The 17,453-nt window shown below is 46.6% G+C and overlaps 1 protein-coding gene across 2 annotated transcripts in view; it reads left to right on the plus strand.

Moving 5' to 3' along the window:
- Positions 1–2,045, plus strand: part of LOC126985093 (zinc finger protein ZIC 5-like) — an 86,503-nt gene extending 84,458 nt beyond the window's left edge. For both annotated transcript variants that reach the window (XM_050839544.1, XM_050839545.1), the window contains one exon: positions 1,141–2,045. In XM_050839544.1, coding sequence (XP_050695501.1) covers positions 1,141–1,955 — 815 coding nt within the window. In that variant the 3' untranslated portion in view covers positions 1,956–2,045. The remainder of the gene's footprint in view (positions 1–1,140) is intronic.
- Positions 2,046–17,453: the final 15,408 nt, after the last annotated feature.

Below are 17,453 nucleotides of genomic sequence, written 5' to 3' on the forward strand. Positions count from 1 at the left end.
CATCAATATACTTCCCAAGCCGTGTTGTGGCGAGGTGAAGAGACGAATAATATAACTCTTAGTATGTTTGTAACTCTCTCGGCTCTATCTGAATAATTAACCTACTAACATTCTCTCGGTGCTAGCTATTGCACTGTGTATGGTAATAATAATAATAATAATAATAATAATAATAATAATAATAATAATAACCTTGACGAGGCGTGAAGGAAGAGAGATGGTATGTGCTGAAAGGTCGATCAATGTCACTCGGGCACTTCTCATTTCAACCTTGACCAGTAAGCTTCCGTAATCACCCTGCAGATATCATTACTACCAAACGTGTATAACAGGGATGGGCTTTTTACTTAATATACACTCAGGTTGCCGCAGTGCCTCAATACTACTTTAAAGGTAGTGCTTGTATACGTAACTCTCCCCTGAAGGCTGGAGTACTTTACCTCTTATGCCTGATGAAGAAAAAAAATTATAGACTCGTAGCAGTTTTATGTCAGAGCGTCCACAGCCTCGTCGTTAGTCCAGAAGCTTGATCACAAAACTCAACAACCACCTTAGACTTAACTATAGCTTTATAACTTGGTCGTGTGTGTGTGTGTGTGTGTGTGTGTGTGTCTCTCTCTCTCTCTCTCTCTCACTCTCTCTCTCTCTGTTCATTAGGTCCAGGCTCAGGCCACACGCCCCTTCCACCGTCAGGTTACAAAGGGTCTAGCAGCGCGGTGACATCTGTTTAGCCTGACAACCTCCCTCCTCTGTAATCCATCATTCCTCTCTCTCTCTCTCTCTCTCTCTCTCTCTCTCTCTCTCTCTCTCTCTCAACACTTCACAAAATCACATTACAATATCGTTACATGCGAATTTTCAGACACACAACAGCTGGGACTTATTAAATTTATTCGTCTCTCCAGCTGCCTCGACACTTAGCTTCATTGTATCACAAGACTATTTAGAAATCAGTTGTTTCTTAGTGTTACTTTATTATGGTATTTACCTCTCTATATTACTGAGCTTGAGCGTCTGCTTCCCTTTGGCACACCTCAACCTCCTGCTCGCCCCTACCCCACCGTCCCTCACACACACGGTTACCTTGCCTAAGTACTGTTGCCTTCAGGGGTCATCACGTGTTTTCTCTCTCGCCTGCAGGTGTGGATGTGGACCATCAGGTGGTGGTGCGGGACCTCGACGACACCATCTCCAGCTTGTTCTCGTACCTCACCGCCAACTCACCGGGGCCCAGCTGCGGCTCGCCTGCCGGGGCCGTGACAAGGGTCGAGGAGGACCCTTCGCCGTTCCGCCCCGTGGCCGGCGTTGAAGCAGCGTCCAGGAGCCTCTTAATAACGCCCCCCGGAAGCTTTCACGCCATTTCCGGAGACACGCCTCCGCCCCTACCTGAGCGAGGCCCGCCCTGCGAGGCCACCTACAAGGGCTACGGCTCCCCGGCCTCGACCTCTCCCTCCCAGTGGCTCGGGGGTCATCCGGGCGGCAGCAGAGACAGGAAGTCAGTGATAAGCTCCAAGGCCTCTAGTGATATCGAGCTGGTAAACCTGTGCAGGAGTGGGAGTGAGCGTAGGAAGGACGCGGGGGGCGGCCGGTCCGGGGACGACGCCTCCAGCCGGGGAGGACGTGACACTGCCAGCGATGACGGCTTGCCCGGCGGCCAATGCCCCTGCCCGGGGGAGGCGAGGCGCAGCGAAACAGCGGGGGCACCACGACACGCTGACGCCGCGCAGGACTCTGAGCCTGAGGGTGAGGGCCGCGGCGGGCCGGCCAGCACCCAGCACCTTCACGCCCGCAGGCGGACCATGGACCACCACTACTCGGAGATAGACATTTACGGGGCGGCCCAAGACACCGCCCCCAGCACGGCCTCGGCCAGCCCCTCCACGGCTTCAGAGGACTCTGCGCCCCCGCCCGTGCCTCCTCATGTTGAAGGTAAGGACGTGTGCTGCTTTGGCTAACCTTCCATGGTGAATGTTCAACTTGTACTGGGTATGGGTTTTACCGTTTGATACAGCTCTCCTTACATCTCCTTGCTTGATTTGTGATTGATTGTGTCTGTGATCTATCTATCTATCTATCTATCTATCTATGTATTTAACTATATATACCATCCATATATTTATCCACGCGATGCATGTATGCTTGAACTATATAGGACTGTGCAGCCGCATATCTCCATTTGTATATATTTATCGTTTGAGTTATTCACTGACTGGTTTAATGTTTACTGAGTGGCACGCGTCACCCCGGCAATGTATTATTATAGGCGCAAGTGTTCAGGTAAGTCCAAGGTACTGGGTCGTGTGGACGGGTCACGGTGCTGGCTGGTGGCTTCTGCCCCGGTGTTGAAGGGACGGCTGGGGGGGGAGAGGTTGTGTTGTGTTGTGCTGGGCTGGGCTCTACTATGCCTTATATCAGTCCCGTTAGTGAGAAAAGTGTTAATATTATATTACATGTTTAACTTGCACTTACTCGCAGTATTAAGTGTTCAAGTTAAGCTCTAATCAATATGTTGAAGGAGATACGAGTGGGGATTGGTCAGTAGGCTAAACCGGTCGGCATAGCACTCTCTCGTGTACCTTGATCAAGCACCTCAAGAACACACCCTTGGCTTGTATACTGACTACTTTCCGCCGCAACTCAGGTCGCTGGATTCAAGGACGCGCGCATAATGACTGACCTTCCCTTGGACGTTTCAGATTGAATCTGTTGACTCTTAGGGTGTCAGCCTTGGTTGGCACTGGCTCATCACACCCTCGAGTCGGTGTCCTTGTATGGGGTTGGGCTCTAGGGCTTACAAATTTTTTCTCTTATTTAAAGATGATTTTTAGGATGAATTATAGGTTATAATAATTATATCAACACAAGCCTTGGATTGCTTTCCCAGTTTTAAGGTTGCGGTCTAGGTCTTGCTATTTTTATTTTTCTGATTTTTCTTAAATTAACTTTTAGGATGTAACGCAGCCTTTGTATCGACGCATCATTGAGTTGCTTTACTTGTTAGATTATTAAGAAAACGTCTTTGGTTTTGGGAAGATTTAAATAACGTCCTTAGGTTTGGAAAAATTAGAATAACGTCCCTAGTATTGGAGAGGCTAAGATAACGTCATTTGTTTTTGATAGATTAGGTTGTGTTCTGATTCTCTTACTATTATTTTATTTCAAGCCTTTCACCCCCCCCCCCCCTTTTTTTTTTAACGTCCGTCCCCCGGGCTCCCACCTCCCCAGCACACCCGGCATAGCGACGCACCAGCATTACGAGGCCAGAAATAGATAAGAATAAAAATTTAACCCTTCCCAGGCCCCGCCGCTGCCGCCTCCGCCGCCGCCGCGCACCGCAACACGACCGTAACGAGTATCGACAGAGTAATTACTTCATCGCGATAAACAACTCAAATCGTGGCCGGAGCAGAGAGTGCCAAGAATTGCCGTCCCGGAGGCTGCTAACTAATTTAGCGGCGGCCCCCCGTGGCCATCAATATCAATCTCGACCCAAGCCGGCGGACCCGGGCCGGGGCGGGCGGGGCGGGTCGGGTCGGGGCGGGGCGAGGCATGTGAGGGTTTTAATTTTTATTCTTATTTATGTTTGACTTCGCAGTGCTTGGGTGGGGTTCGCTGGGGTTGTGGGGCTTACAGGGGATGTTGTATACTGAGGAGAGGGGTTTAGGGGGAGAGAAGGTGATGGTGTTGGTGAGGTTGACTCTACGGCATTTCTTAAGGTTAATTTTTACTCTCTTTGACCTCAAAATCCTGGGGTTGCGATAACCGGGATGGCATTAACGGGGTGGTGGTGTGAACAGGGGACAGAGGTCTATATAGCGGGGTAATAATAGTTGCGGTGAGGTTGACAAGGTTGACGATATTTCTTAAGACTAATTTATATTCTTGTCTTGCCTCAAAGTCCTGGGTGGTGACTGGGGTGGGGGTGTGAAGTATAGGGGCAGTGATCGAGTGGGGTAATAGTTGCGGTGAGGGGTAAGAAAGGAAGGTGTTGAGGGACACATGAGGAAGGGAAGGAAGGGAGGAAGGGAGTGTGTTGAAGGGAGGTTGTAGGAGGGGGTATAGATCGGAGGAAGAAGGGAAGAAAGGAGGGGAAGGAGGAGGTTGTACTGTATTTCTCAAGACTAATTTTTATTCTCTTATTTTTGCCTCTTTGTCCTGGGGCCGTTTTCTGGGGTGGCGTTGGCTGGGGTGGTGTAGATTAGGGTGGCGATGTGACCTGGGGAAGGGGGTTAAGATCTCAAGTTAGTGATGGCGGTGGTAAGGTGGACTATTACTTTCTCTGGACTAACCTTTTTTATTTACATTTTTATCTCGTTGTACAAGGGGTGGGGTTCCTTGGGGTGCTGTACTGGGGCCTGGGGGTGTCGGTTGTGAGTGTTCGCGCGATTCATGAAGGCTTGTGCTTGTAAGATGACCTCGTTAGTAAGGGTTCATATTCTTGTGTGTCGGTGAGGTTGTGCTAAGGGGTGATTGTGGTTGGTGGTGGTGATGGTGTTGATGGTGGTGAGAGGGTGAGTGTGATGATGTAAGGTGTTGTTGGTGATATGGTGTGTAATGATGGTGGTGGTGGTGGTGATGAGAGGGTTAGTGTGGTGATGTTATAGGGTGATGGTGATGAAATGGTGATGGGATGTTGTGTAGTGATGGCGGTAGTGAAGTAGTGGAATGGGATGGTGAGTGTGGTGATGTTACTGTGCAATTGAAATGGTGATGGGATGGCGGTGAAGCAGTGATGATGTTACAGTGATGATGTTATAGTGCAATAGTAATGGTGGGGTGGTGATGGAATGGTAATGGGATGGATGTAATGGGTGATGAGACTTGATGATGATGATGGTGATTGTGGTGATGGGTGTACTAATGTCATGGGGAGGAGAAGGTGATGATAGTGATGGAGATGATGATATAAAAGGAAACAAGAGCAGCCATGACCTGGTGGTAATGGTGGTGGTGATGATGATGGTGATATGGTGATGGGTGTACTAATGTCATGGGGAGGAGAAGGTGATGATAGTGATGGAAATGATGATATGGAGGAAAATAAAAGCAGCCATGTCCTGGTGGTGATGGTGATAGTGGTGATGGTGGTGATGATGATGATGGTGGTGGTGGATGATGGATGACTTGATGAAGGGGACTGATATAGAGGGAATCAAGAAACAGTCAGACCCTAGATTCTAAAAAAAAAAAAAGTCGATTATTGTTCTTTCTCTCGTGTGTGTGTGTGTGTGTGTGTGTGTGTGTGTGTGTAAAGAAGGATAACAAGAAGAATAAGCAGCGACAGCAACAAAAAAAAAAAGAAAGGACAACCCGAAAGAAGAAAAGGCAGGAGAAACTTTGGAGGTAAAGAAGAAAAGTAGGAGTGAAGGAGGAGGAGGAGGAGGAGGAGGAGGAGGAGGAGAAGTGCGTCAGACAAGGATTGATGATGATTGTGACAGGGGATAAGGCTTTCGTGAGGGGGGAAGGGGAGGGAGGGGAAGTGGAGGGGGGAAGGGGGAAGAAAGGGAGGGGTTAAGGGAGACAGAGGGAAGGGAAGGGAGTGTGTTGAAGGGTGGTTGCAGGAAGGGGTATTGAGGGGAGGAAGAAGGGAAGAAAAGAAGGGAAGGAGGAGGTTGTACTGGGTTATGAAGGGAGGAAGGGAGAAAAGAGGAAGAGGAAGAGGAGGTAGAGAGAGAGGGAGGAGATAGAAGAGGAGAAGGTGGAGGTGGAGGAAAGGATGTTGTTAGTGTGGAATAGGGAGGGAGGAAGGGAGGAGGGAGGGGGTATTGCAGGGGTGGTGGAGGGAGAGGGAAGAATATAGGGAATGGAGGGAGGGAGGGAAGAAGGGAGGGAGGTTGGTGGAGGTGGAAGAGGCTGGTAAGGAGGGAGGGGAGGCTGAAGAAGTGGAGGAGGAAGAGAAGGAGGAGGAGGTGGAGGAGGAGGTTATTTTGGACAGGGGAGGAGTGTGTTGAAAGGAAGAGGGGAGTGGAAGGGGCGTGTGGAAGGTTGTGAGGGAATATGTGGAAGGGGATAAAGAGGGGGGAGTGAAGGGGGGAGAGGGAGGGGGCGCGTGAAGGGGAGCGAGGGAGAGGATTTGTGGAGGGGGCGAGTAGAGGAGGGGGGTGGGCGTGTGTGGAGAAGGGGAAGGAGGAGGAGGAGGGGGTGTGGAGGGGGGAAGGGGGTGCGTGTGGAGGGGGCACTTAAGAAATGTTCGGGAGAGTTAATGATGAGAATTGTGAAAAGAAAATGGAGGCTTTGAATTAGGTAACTTTTAATGGGTTTAGGGAGGCTGCTAGAGAGAGAGAGAGAGAGAGAGAGACAGAGATGAACATTGAAAGAGCTGGCGGATATGTGGAAGTAAGTCTCTCTCTCTCTCTCTCTCCCTCGGTCGGTATTAAATTCGCCAATTGTGTGGGAGAGCATTAACGCGATGCGGCAAACAGAATGTATGTATGTTACCGTCACTTACCAGCTTTTTCATTAATGGTGACTAAATTATTTTTATTTGATTAATTAATTTGTGACGAGAGTAATAAATAGCGTACCGGCCGCGGGTCACGTTCTGCAGCCTCCCTCCCTGCCTGCCGCTGCATCCCGCTACTGCTGCCTCTGCCCACGCCACAACCCACGCACACTACCGCACTACAACCGCACCCAACCACACCCAACCACACCACAGTCACACCACAATAATGCCACAACTACACCACAACCACACCATAACCACGTCACACCCACACCACAACCACACCACAGTCACACCACAATAATGCCACAACCACGCCACAACCATACCATTACCACGTCACACACACCACAACCACACCACAAGAGCACCCAACCACACCACAGTCACACCACAATAATGCCACAACCACCCTATAGCCACACTACTGCAGTTTGTACCCCACTATTTTTCTCGCCATTTCCACGCCATGCTGACTACGGTGGGAAGGGCGTATGAAAAGGAAGGGGAGGCGTGTGTGTGTGTGTGTGTGTGTGTGTGTGTGTGTGTGTGTGTGTGTGTGTGTGTGTGTGTGTGTGTGTGTTATTCTCAGCCTCTTCTGCCTCACACATAAACTATTTCCCAAGTCCAAAAAAGTCGATTAATGGGTTCTCATGGGTGTTATTTTAGGTTCATGGTACAGAAGAACTACTACCACCAGGGTCATTAAACTACTCCTGGAAATGCCCCAAAACTACGAAAACCGTGTCAAAAATGTGTACTTGGGGGTCGAAAGGTTTAAGAATATGCCCTCTGGATTGCTGTCACAGGAAAGGGAGGATGTAGGGAAGGTTCTATTATCGCCTTGGTAGAGGATGGGCAGGAGAAGAAAAGGGGAAAGGAATGGCCAACAAAGAAGGGTTCGAGCAGGAGAAAGCAGGGGTTTGGCAGGGGAGGGATGCGGATAGTGAGGAAATAACCAGACCAAGAAAACAAAGTAAATAAGTAACAGGACAAACAAAAGAGAGTAAAATAATGAGACACCGATATGATATAAAAAGAGAACGAGAAAGGCATGACCGCGGAAGGGAAAAAGAAATCAGAAAAGAAATAGGAAAGATGGAAAGGAGGAAAATACTAAGACACGGGAATGAAAAGAAAAAAAAGAGAAGGGAGTAAGCAGGGAAATAATGACCTGAGAAAGGGAAAGAAAGCAGAAAAGCAGTATGAAAGAGAGGAGAAATGAAAAAAAAAGACAACAGCAGATAAGAGAAGGGAACGGCCAGAGAATGGGCAAGACAGGGGAAGGGGGTGAAAGAGGAGGGTTTAAGGGAAGAGAAGAGAAGAGAAGGGAAGGGAAAGGAAAGGGAAGGGAAGGAAAGGAAAGGAAAGGAAAGGAAAGGAAAGAGAAGAGAAGAGAAGAGAAGAGAAGGTAAAGGAAGGGAAGGGAAGGGAGGGGAAGGAAAGGGAAGGAAAGGAAAGGAAAGGAAAGGAAGGGAAGGGAAGGTAAAGGAAGGGAAAGGAGAGGAAAGGAAGGGAAGGGAAGGAAAGGAAAGGAAAGGAAAGGTAAAGGAAGGGAAGCTAAAGGAAGGGAAGGGAAGGGAAGCTAAAGGAAGGGAAGGGAAGGGAAGGAAAGCGAGCCTTCACCGTCTATGATTAATACGGTCACTAATTCAGTCCTCGATATGGTTTGTTAACGACGTCGTCTTCCCGCGAGGCTTGACTTGTGTCCAGAAGCCGATCGGTCCACCTCCCTCCCCCTCCTCACTCTCTCCCTCTCCTCTGTATTCTCTCTTCCTTTTCTCTCCTCTTACCTCCTCTTACCCCTCTCCCGTCTTCTTTCCTCCCCCTTCTCTGCTCCTTCCCTCTCAGCTTCTCTCCTCTTCTTCCTCCGACTCCTCTCCCTTCTTCTCCTACTTTCTACTGTTCTCACCCTTCCTCCCTGCTCCCCCTCTCATCTTTCTTTTCCTTTTCTATTTTTTCTCTATTCTCACTCCCATCTTCTTTCCTTTCCCTGCTCCTCCCCTTCTTCTCTTCTTCTTAGCTCTCCTCTCCTTTTCTTTTTCTCTTCGTTTCTTTCCTCTTCCCTTTTCTCTTCGTCCCCGCTTCTATCTTCTTCTCTTCGCTAGTTTCTCTTCTCTTCTCTATTCCCAAATTTCCTCTATGGTCTGTCTATTTATCTGTCTATCTCTGTTTATCTGTCTATCTATCTATCCCTCCCTCCCCTTCACGCTGCAGTAGGTCGAGTGTTAGGTTGGCTACAGTGGCTTTGTGTCCTTCTCCTCGGCTTTCCCTTCCGTCTGTATCAGTTTCCCCCTCACTGGCGCATCAAGAGAGAGAGAGAGAGAGAGAGAGAGAGAGAGAGAGAGAGAGAGAGAGAGAGAGAGAGAGGAGTATCTGGACACCTCTGTTACTTGTCCTTAATTAGATTGTTCGTCCTGTTTCGGGGTTCTTCTTGTTGTTGTTCTTGTTCTAGTTCTTCTCGTTCTTCTTTTTCCTCTGTCTTACTTTTTATGAGAGCTGCATTTTGTATTACAGGTGTTTTGATGTACCTTTGGCTTTGCTCTATATAACCTTACCTGTGTTTTACCTGTGTGGAGGAGGTAGAGGTAATTAAAGGGGGAGATGTGCGCTTTCTTCTGTACTTCGTGTATTTGAAGGCATTGAAAAAATCTGAAAAAGGGTTTGGTGGATGATGATTGATAGATAGATAAAGAGATAGATAGTTAGTTAAGACTTAATAGGAAGAGGGGCAGAGGAGGAGGTGGAAAGGAAGAGGAAGAGAAAGAGGAAAGGGAAGTGGGTGAGTGGAGTAGGCCAGTATAGTCAAGGCGGTGTATAACAGAGAGAGAGAGAGAGAGGGGGGGGAGGGGTCGGCGTGTGTGGGGCCGTGAATAACCTCGGGACTTGCTTGACAGAAGATGGATTATCGAGGTGTTCACAGGAGCGTGTTTGGGAGATTAATTAAGGTAGATCAAAGGCTCTATATACCTGGCAGGCTGAGAGAGGGGGGGCAGGGGGGGAGGGGGGGGGCTGACTGATCGTTGTCACCCCAACCTGATACCTGTATTCCTCACCCCTGTCTTCCTCTTCCTCATTCACCTCTCCTCCTCCTCCTCCTCCTCCTCATACTGTTCTACTCGCCCGCATCCTCCTCCTCCTTCCTCTTTTCCTGCTCCTACTTCCTTTTTTTCTCCTCCTCTTCACCCTTCCCTCCTTCCCTGCTTATTTTTTCTTCCTTCTCTTTCATCTTTCCTTTTCTTTAATTAACCCCTTTGCCTACCCCTTCCCTTCCCTTCCCTTCCCTTCCCCCTTCCCCTCTCCTCCCCTCCCTTTATTATGGTCTCCTTATTACAGAAAAGATATAGATAAACTCGAGAGGGTGCAGCGTCGAGCTACTTAAAAGATCCCTAGACTGCGAAACAAACCGTACGAAGACAGACTTAAAGACTTAACTTATTCAGCTTATCACAGCGCAGGCTAAGAGGTGACCTTATAGAAGTGTTTAAAATTTCAAGGGAAAATATTTGTGTGAAAAAAAATGTCTAGTTTAATCGGCCGAGCTATTTATTCTCTTTTCCTTTGCAAGACTGTAAGAACGGTGTGCAGGAAGATATGGAAGATAACTTTGTTGTTCTTTGTTATTGGTCAGTGTGTGAGCATTTGTCTATTTTAGTCGGCTGAGCTCTTCATTTTCTTCTCCTTTGCAAGACTGTAAGAAAAGTGAACATGGAAAAAAAGAATAGAAGATAGACTGTATGTTCTTCTTTGAGACTAATAAGCGTTAAAAACTTTGTCTAGTTCATCCGACTTTGCTATTTATGTTCCGTTCCTAAAAAAAGAAAATAGAAGATAGACTGTATGTTCTTCTTTGAGACTAACAAGCGTGTAACAATCTGTCTAGTTCATCCGACTTTGCTATTTATGTTCGTTCCCTTGCAAGACTGTGAACAAAGCGTGCAGGAAGATACGGGAGATTACGTTGTTTTTTCGGTATTGATCAGCATAAGCATTTGTCTATTTTATTCACGGGCAGCGGATTAACAATTGATTTCCCCCTCCCTTGCAAAAACACAGTAAGATTCTTTTTGACTCGCTGGAGCACTGACGCGTCGGGAATCAGGTCATAAAACTGCACATCTTCCAGGAAGCTACACCATTAAACACGTCTTCGTTATGGGGGACACAGACATCATAGAGAGTGTGAGATGGATTGCTGGGTTGGAGTTTTATCATTTATTTTTCTTACCCTGAGATGTTCATTAATTTACTGATCTATTGTCACCGCCGTTAAGTAGAAGTGAGATATTCCTTAAACTCGATGACGTACAACTCTTCAAATGCAGGATATTCACTCATATAAGCGTTCAAGTCTTAGGAAGGAGGCAATATGGATGAAGGAATTAAAGGTCATATTCTTAAACATTTCAGCGCCCAACCTCATATATTTGACTAGGCTTTCGTAGGCGTTTTGGGGATTTCCAGGGGTAGTTTTATGACCCTTCTATTTGTTTGACCCTTTATCTGTACCATGAACCTAAAACCCCCCCCACTCATTGGAACCCGATTGATCTCCTTTTCGGCCATTGGAAATATTTAATGTGAGAGGTGCAGGCGTCTGGCAATACTGGCCTAAGTTTGTGCCAGAGTATAGCAGTGGAAAAGATGAAAGAATGAAGACCCTGGTAAATTCTTGCAATAGGAAGTTGGACGTCATAGGGATGAGATAGAGTTAAGTTTCACGCGTCGACTTTGGGTGTTGTTTACTTTTCTTCTCTCACAGACGTATATCAGCAGCGAGATGCTTTTTGCTTTGGTGACTTGGAACTTTAAAGAGAGCATTGGATTCTACTGCAGCCAATGGTATCTAGTTCGGGTCCATGCGTGGTTATCAATCGTGTCTTTTTCCTATTTTTTTTCATACCATTAAGCAGCATTGACAAAGCCATTAGATAAGTTGCTTAACGATCTTTATTACATCATTAAGTTCCTCCTTCATCTTACTGCGCTATGAGAGAATAACCTAATGAATCAATTACTCAGTCAATCAATCAGTCAGGCAGTCAGTCTCTTTAAGCTGCTTCTAAAATCAGGGTAGCCAGTCAGTCGTCTCATTTTTATTTACAGTAGAGGAGGTCGTTCAAGGGTAAAAAAATAAATAATAAAAAAAAGTCCCGTTTGGAGTTCCATAGATTGTCTGGTTTGGTGATCACGAGAGGCGATTACTCCGATTTGGTGACATCCGATCTTCATTACTTCACTGTTTCCTTCTACAGCTGACCCTAATTGGTGGGGGTAGACGCCTGGCTACGTGGGTTACATGTGGGCTTGTAGGTATACCATTGAGCTGCCCTTGTTGAGTAGCTTGATGGCATGAACCAACTCTGAGCCCTCAATGTGACCCCCGAGCTAGCGCCTTCCAGCCTCCCAGCCACCCAGTCACCCATCACCAGGAGTTACCCATCGCCCCCGCCACTGCCCCGCCCCGCTCAGGAGTAAGGTAAATGCTAGAGCTCGGTGTTGGGTAGTAGTGGTCTGTAGTTTATTCCAGTGGTCTTGGAAGTCTTCGGGCGTTGAGTCTTTCGTGTTAAGCATTGCCACCATGACCCACTGCGAAGCCTCTTAACCCAGGAACACGATAATTGGTGGAGTTTTGAGTTGTGTTGGGTTCGTATGTATTCCAGCGTTCTTGAAACTCTTCTTACACCGACTCTTTCGTGTTAAGCATTGCCACCGCGACCCAGGAACCTAGGAACACTTTTAATGGTAGAGCAGTGTGTTGGGCTGTGTTGTGTTGGTATGTATCGTATTCCAGCGTTCCACAGACTTTTCTTATAGCAACGGAGACACATTTTTAGCATCACACCTACGACTCATTCATCGGCAAGCCTCTTAACCCTGAAACACGTTGATTGATGAAGTAGTGTGTAGGGTTGTGTTGGGTTGGTATGTATTCTTTTCCAGCGTTTCCCAGACTCTCCTTATAGCAACTCAGGTATAGTTAAGTATACCAAGTTACCAACACGACCCTTGCAAGCTTTAGGCAGTACTTAGAGCTCTGTTTCAATACGTTCAGAAGAGCAGTTGCCAAGTTCAAAAGATCAGTTAGCTTCAGATCTTATCCCTCTCCGTACATATATAACTGCAATAGAATGTTCTCGCTTTAAAGCTAGTTCCGTTGCCCTCAAATTGGACGGAGTGGAAGAGCGGGAATCCAAGAATCTTTAAATACCTAACACGAGTTTTATGAGGAAATGAATTATGGCCCGGCTGGAATTTTCGTCGTTTTTTCCTTGCATTTCCGATTCGTATTATATGTAGGCTTTTGTGCGTTCTGTGAGGCTCATTCAATTCAGGCTTAACGTGGTGCTTTGCCGACCGTCTGACTGGTATTTCACTCTTCCTGCCCTCCTCCTCCTGCCCCACCTCGTCCTCGTCCTCCACCTTCTCCTCCACCTCCTCTTGTTGTTGTTGTTGTTGTTGTTGTTGTTGTTGTTGTTGTTGTTGTTGTTCTTCTTCTTCTTCTTCTTCTTGTTCTTGTTCTTGTACTTGTTCTTCTTCTTGTTCTTCTTGTTCTTGTTCTTCTTCTTTCTCATTATCATCGCCATCATCATCATCATCATCATCATCCATTCCTCCTCCTCCTCCTCCTCCTGATCCCTCGAGGCTGGTGTTTTTTCTCCCCTTCATTCTTCTGTGCCGAGTTTTGAATAAGAAGTAGCCTCGGGTTGCAGCAGCAGGGCAAACACTCTACCCGTGTAAGATTTAAGCAAACATCATAAGCAACGCGGATCACATAATCAAACTTTCAGAACAGGATTTTATTTCAATTTGTAGCCGCCCAATAATGTATGTATATGTGTGTACGTACTGTGTGTGTGTGTGTGGGGGGGTTGTGTTTACGTGTGTGTGTGTGTGTGTGTGTGTGTGTGTGTGTGTGAAGTCGTGTACATTTATCCCTAGAATCACAAAACAGTTCCATTATCTTTCCTTTCCCTCTGTTTCCCTACCGTCTCGTCTCATCCCTTCTCTCCTTTCCCTTCCCTTCCTTTCCCTTCCCTTCCCTTCCCTTCCCTTCCCTTCCTTTCCTTTCCTTTCCCTTCCCTTCCCTTCCTTTCCTTTCCTTTCCCTTCCCCCCCTTTCCTTTCTTTTCCTTCTCTTCCCTTCCCTTTTCTTGCAATGCCAATTGCTTTGCCTTCACTTCCCCTTCCCTCCCCTTCCATTCAATTCCCTTCGCTTCTCTTCCCTTCCCTTCCCTTCCCTCCCTCCCCTCCCCTATCCTTCCCTTCCCTTCCCTTCCCTTCCCTTCCCGCCCCTTTCCTTCTCTTTCCTTCCTTTAACTTATCATTCTTTCACTTCACTTCATTTCACCCCACTTCACTTTCCTTTCCTTTCCTTTCCTTTCCTTGTAATCTCTATGCCTTCCCTTCCATTTCCTTCCCTTCCCTTTCTTTAATTTCCCGTCCCTTCCTTACCCCACCCTTCCCTTCCCTTCCTTACCCATCGCTTCCTATATCCTTACTCACCGTGTCCACCATGTTCCCAAACACACCATTACGCCTCCCTGCCAAGCCCCTGCCACAACCTCTCCCTCCCCTGCTTCATCTTTTAGTAGCCAGTCCATGATTTATCGCCCTCTGTGTCCAGTGTGCTGACGTATGGCTGTTATATGCAGTGTTTTATAATATTTGAGTTGGCACCATTGAGTCCGGGCCCATTTATATGTCGCGGGGGGGGAGTTGAGAGGGGGCAGTGTGAGGGGGGGGGGGGTGGACGTCAGTGCCGGCTGATGTGCTGACCCCATCCATCACTGCTGATTTGAGGGGGGGAGAGGGAGGAGGGGGTATGCTGAAGGGTGGGGTAGAGAAAGGGAGGATGTGTGGAAGGGGGTGTTGGGAGGGGCTGAAGGAGGGAGTTTGGTGGTAGTGGGTGTGGGGGAGGTGTGGGGGAAGATGTGTTGGGTTTTTAGAGGGTGTGGGGGATATGTGGATAGTTGGGTGGTGAGGTATTGGACGTGGAGGAGATGTGGAAGGGAGCATGTGGAAGAGGGTGCAGGGAGGTTCTGAGGGAGTACGTGAGGTGTGGGGAGGTGTAGGGGGATATGCTGGGCTTTAGAGAGTGTGAGGGATATGTGGCTGGTTGGATAGGGAGGTAATGGAATGGGAGGAGATGTGGAAGGGAGCATGTGGAAGAGGGTGAAGGAGTGAGTGGGGTGGTAGTGGCTGTGGGAGAGGTGTAAGGGGAATGTGTTGGGGTTTAGAAGATGTGGAGGGATGTATGGATAGTTGGTTAGGGGAGGGAGAGATGTGGGAGAGATGTAAGGGGAATATATCTAGTGGAGAAGGGAGGTGGAAGAGGGAAGAGGATGTGGCGATGAGTTGGGGAATAGGGGGTAGCTGCGGAGGGGGATGTAGGGGGAATACATGTAGTGAAGGGGAGAGGTGTAAGAGGAGAGGACATATGAGGACGTGTTTGGGGATGTGGAAGTAGGTATGGAGGGGGATGTGAGGGGAATGTGCTCGGTTTTAGAGGGTGTGGGGAACATATGCAAAGTTAGACGGGGAGGAAATGGAATGGGGAAAATGAAGGGGAATATGTCAAGTAAAAGGGGGATGTGGGGACGTGTTGAGGAGGCAGGGGATGGGGGTTGATTAGGAAGGGACTACAATGAAGGGTGTGTGGTGTGAAGGGGTGAAGGGGGGCATGATTCTAATAACGGTAAGGAGAGGAGGGAAGGGGAAGAGGAGGAGGAAGGTTGATGGAGGGGAAGGGAACGCCACTTAAGTTGACTAGCGAAGGACAAACACCGCTGTAATGCATTGTAAGAATTGACTGAAGTGATGAATGATATTAGTTTGTAGTAATAGTAGTAATAGCACTTGGTAATCATGGTAGTAGTTGTAGTAGTTGCTGTAGTAGTAGTAGTAGTAGTAGAAGTTAGTAGTAGTAGTTGTAGTAAAATATGAGGTGAAGGTCTTAATTAATAACATCATTGCACCCTGAGGTATTAAAAAAAGGAAGAATTATGTCGGTAAATTGTGCTGGTAAATCATGAAAATAGAAAAAAGAATGAGGAAAAAATATGAATAAAAAAAGAATAAAAAATTGAACGAGGAAAAAAACGAATAAAAATTTAGGAAAAAAACATAAGAATGAAATATAAAATAGGAGGAAAAATGTAAGAATGAAAAATAAAAGAAAATGAGAAAAAAATGTATATGAAACAGAAGAACGGGGAAAAATATTTGAACGATAAAAGAACGATTAAAAAAGAAATATAAGAATTAAAAATTAAACGAACGACAAAAATCATATGAAAAAGAAAAACGAGGAAAACCTATATAAGAAAGAAGAAGAGAATGAAGGAAAGCAATATAAGAAAAGAAGAAACCTAAGAATGAAAGGCATACAAGAAATGGCAGAAGACAAAGGAGGAGGAAGATAGAGAGGTGTTTAAAGAAAAGAAGAAAGAGGCAAGAAAAGAGGTAGCGAAGACAAAGAAGAAAGCAATAGAAGAGTGGGTGAGGGAAAGGGATGGGAGAAATAAATAAAAAAAATGATATGTTTAAAACTGCGAAACAAATGAAAAGAGAAAGAGCAGATGTAGTTGGGGCAAAGTTTATAAAAGACGGAGGGAACATCATGGCGGAAAAAGAAAATATATTGAAAAGATGAAGTAAATATTCAACTGTTAAATGAGGAAAATGAATATACGTTAAATGAAACTGAAAAAGTAAAAAGCCGACAATGAAAAAATTACGGAAGAGGAAGTAAAAGAAGCACTAAAGGAAATGAAAAATGATAGAACAGTAGGACTTTCAGGGCTAACAGTAGATTTAATAAAAGCAGCAGGAAAGGACGGAGTGGTGGAACTGACAAGAGTGTTAAACGATGTGTTAAAAAAGGGAGAGATACCAAAAGACTGGAAAGGAAGCTACACTATACCCATTTTTAAAGGGAAAGGAGATGCTTTGAAATGTGGTAACTATAGAGGGATAAGGGTACTGGAGCATGGCAGGAAGGTATATGAAAAAGTCCTGGAGAAGAGGCTGAGAAGGATAATAAGAAGTGATAAATGTCAGTTTTTGGAGAAGAGGAGGAGAATGTATCATGTTTTTGTAGATTTGGAGAAGGCATTTGACAGTACCAAGGGAAATTATAAGGTGGTCATTGAGAAGGCGAAGAGTACCAGAAAGATTGGTTGAATCGGTGATGGGACTATATGAAGGTACAAAATCGAGAATGAAAACAGTGGTGGGAACATCAGATGAGTTCGGAACTGGAGTGTGGGTTCACCAGGGATCTGCCCTTAGCCCGCTCTTGCTTATAACAGTAATGGAGGAGGCAACAAAGGAAGCAAGAGGAGAGGCACCATGGCAGCTGCTGTATACAGATGACTTGGTAGTAAATGCAGAGACAGAAGAAGTGAAAGAAAAGTTTGGATGGAGGAGAGAGGTTTGAAAATTAATATGGAAAAAACAAAGTATGGTGACTGGAAAAGAAGCAAGAGAAAAGATTAAATCAGGAAAATATCCATGTGGATGCTGTGGGAAGGGAGCAGGTGTAAATTCAGTCTTGTGCACATGTTGCAGGCAGTGGTGCCACCTTAGATGCTCAGGCTTTAGAAATGTAAGAGGAGTGCAGAATTTTACATGCCCAGCTTGTGTAAGGAGACAGCAAGGACAAGAAACTGAGAGGGATGAACTAGAGGTGAATGAAGGAAAGCTAGATGAGGTAGAACATTTCTGTTATTTGGGAGATGTTCTGGACTGTGAGGCGGGAGTGGAGAGGACAGTGAGAGCGAGAGTGGCGGCAGCGTGGTTAAAGTGGAGGGAGGTGGATATAGTCTACTTGTGAATCGTAGCATCCCTCTAAAGAGCAGAGCAGGGGTGTACCAAGCGTGTATTAAATCAGTGATGTTGTATGGAGCAGAAACATGGGCTCTAACTTGAAAATTGATGGAGGTATTGAGAGCAAGTGATCGCAGAATGCTGAGGTATATGGCGGGGATCAGGTGGCAAGACAGGGT

This window comes from Eriocheir sinensis, chromosome 58 (genome assembly GCF_024679095.1).
Source record: "Eriocheir sinensis breed Jianghai 21 chromosome 58, ASM2467909v1, whole genome shotgun sequence".
NCBI classification, from domain to species: Eukaryota; Metazoa; Arthropoda; class Malacostraca; order Decapoda; family Varunidae; genus Eriocheir; species Eriocheir sinensis.